The 1,228-nt window shown below is 53.5% G+C and overlaps 1 protein-coding gene across 1 annotated transcript in view; it reads right to left on the bottom strand.

Moving 5' to 3' along the window:
* The window catches only part of VWA5B1 (von Willebrand factor A domain containing 5B1), a 43,415-nt gene that overhangs the window by 38,274 nt on the left and 3,913 nt on the right, over positions 1–1,228 (bottom strand). The window contains exon 3 of the mRNA XM_011358017.1: positions 449–719. Within this exon, the coding sequence (XP_011356319.1) occupies positions 449–719 (271 nt within the window). The remainder of the gene's footprint in view (positions 1–448; positions 720–1,228) is intronic.

The following is a 1,228-nucleotide window of genomic DNA, read 5'->3' as shown; positions in this document are numbered from 1 at the left end:
ATAATTAATTATGCGTGCAAGTTCACAAACAGTTCCATATCATGGTGTTATAAATGGGATAATGATCTCTCCCACCAAGTTCCAAAAAGACAGGAACCATGTTGGTTTCGTGGGCCCTGGATCCCTAACACTCGACTCTGTGTCTAGCACATACTAGATGCTTAGAGAATACCTCTCGAGTGTATTAGAGGATAAAGCCTGGACATTCTGATCCCCAGCTGTCCACATCCCAGGAATTCTGGCTAGTACCAATCCAGGTCATTCCGAGGAGATTCTTAAGTGCTCTAAAGTGAGCAGGGGGGAGTGATAGTGCAGGTGGTGGCCACTGTAGCGCTGAGCTTCACCTCTGCCTCCTATCTCCACTGCCCTGCACACCCCTGACTTCACTGGACAGACTCCCCACTGCCCACCTGAGACTCTGTCCCTGGTCCGGGCTGGGGCTCCTTACCCTTGGGCTTGTTGATTGGAGGGGCCAGCGTTCTCGGTGCAGAATTGGGGGACGATTGGGGCGCAGACGGCAGGCAGCAGGACCCGCACGGCCCCACTGGGCAGTGTCGGGAGCTCTGAGGAGGTGCTGATGAAGACGGTGACGTTCTCCATCGGGGCAATGGTCCCCAGGTTGACCACGAATAGGATCCGCTCCAAATCCTCATCCAAAGCCAGCTTTCCCGGTGTGTAGGAATGAGGGATGATGGGAACCCCCTCTTGCAGAGTGTTTCCTAAGTGCCAGGCTTGGAGTCAGCAGTGGAGCATATGATATCTCTAGCGCCCTCTAAGCATGCTGCGTGGTAGGTCTGAGTAGCCAGTTTTGCTGAAGGCTCAGCGTGGGGGTGCACCTTGCCCAAGTTACTCAGCAAATTGCTCATTTGTTGAAGAAAGATATAAACCCTCATGGATCTAACACCATGCCAGTGTATGTTCCGCTATACCTCCCGGGAGTGGGAGACCTAGACCATAAAAACCCCAACAAATGGTCACATCTCCATCCACAGACTCTTCTTCCGCCCAAGAATCGCATACAAGCATCCGCCGCCTTCGGGAACCATGCTTTTGCTCCTGTTCTGTGCTTTCATCTGAAAGGCCCATCCCCCATTCGTACCTACCCAGGCTCACCCATCCATCCAATCCTTCCATTCACACCTCCCTGGCCCCCAGTCTGTGCCCCTTTTTCCGTCCTCTGGCATAATCCAGACCTCTACTGGCACAGCCACCTGCCACCTCCTCTCAT

Source organism: Pteropus vampyrus, unplaced genomic scaffold (assembly GCF_000151845.1).
Source record: "Pteropus vampyrus isolate Shadow unplaced genomic scaffold, Pvam_2.0 Scaffold36, whole genome shotgun sequence".
Classification (NCBI taxonomy): Eukaryota; Metazoa; Chordata; class Mammalia; order Chiroptera; family Pteropodidae; genus Pteropus; species Pteropus vampyrus.
The sequence above is the reverse complement of the archived record's forward strand: the minus strand, read 5'-3'. Positions and strand labels throughout refer to the sequence as shown.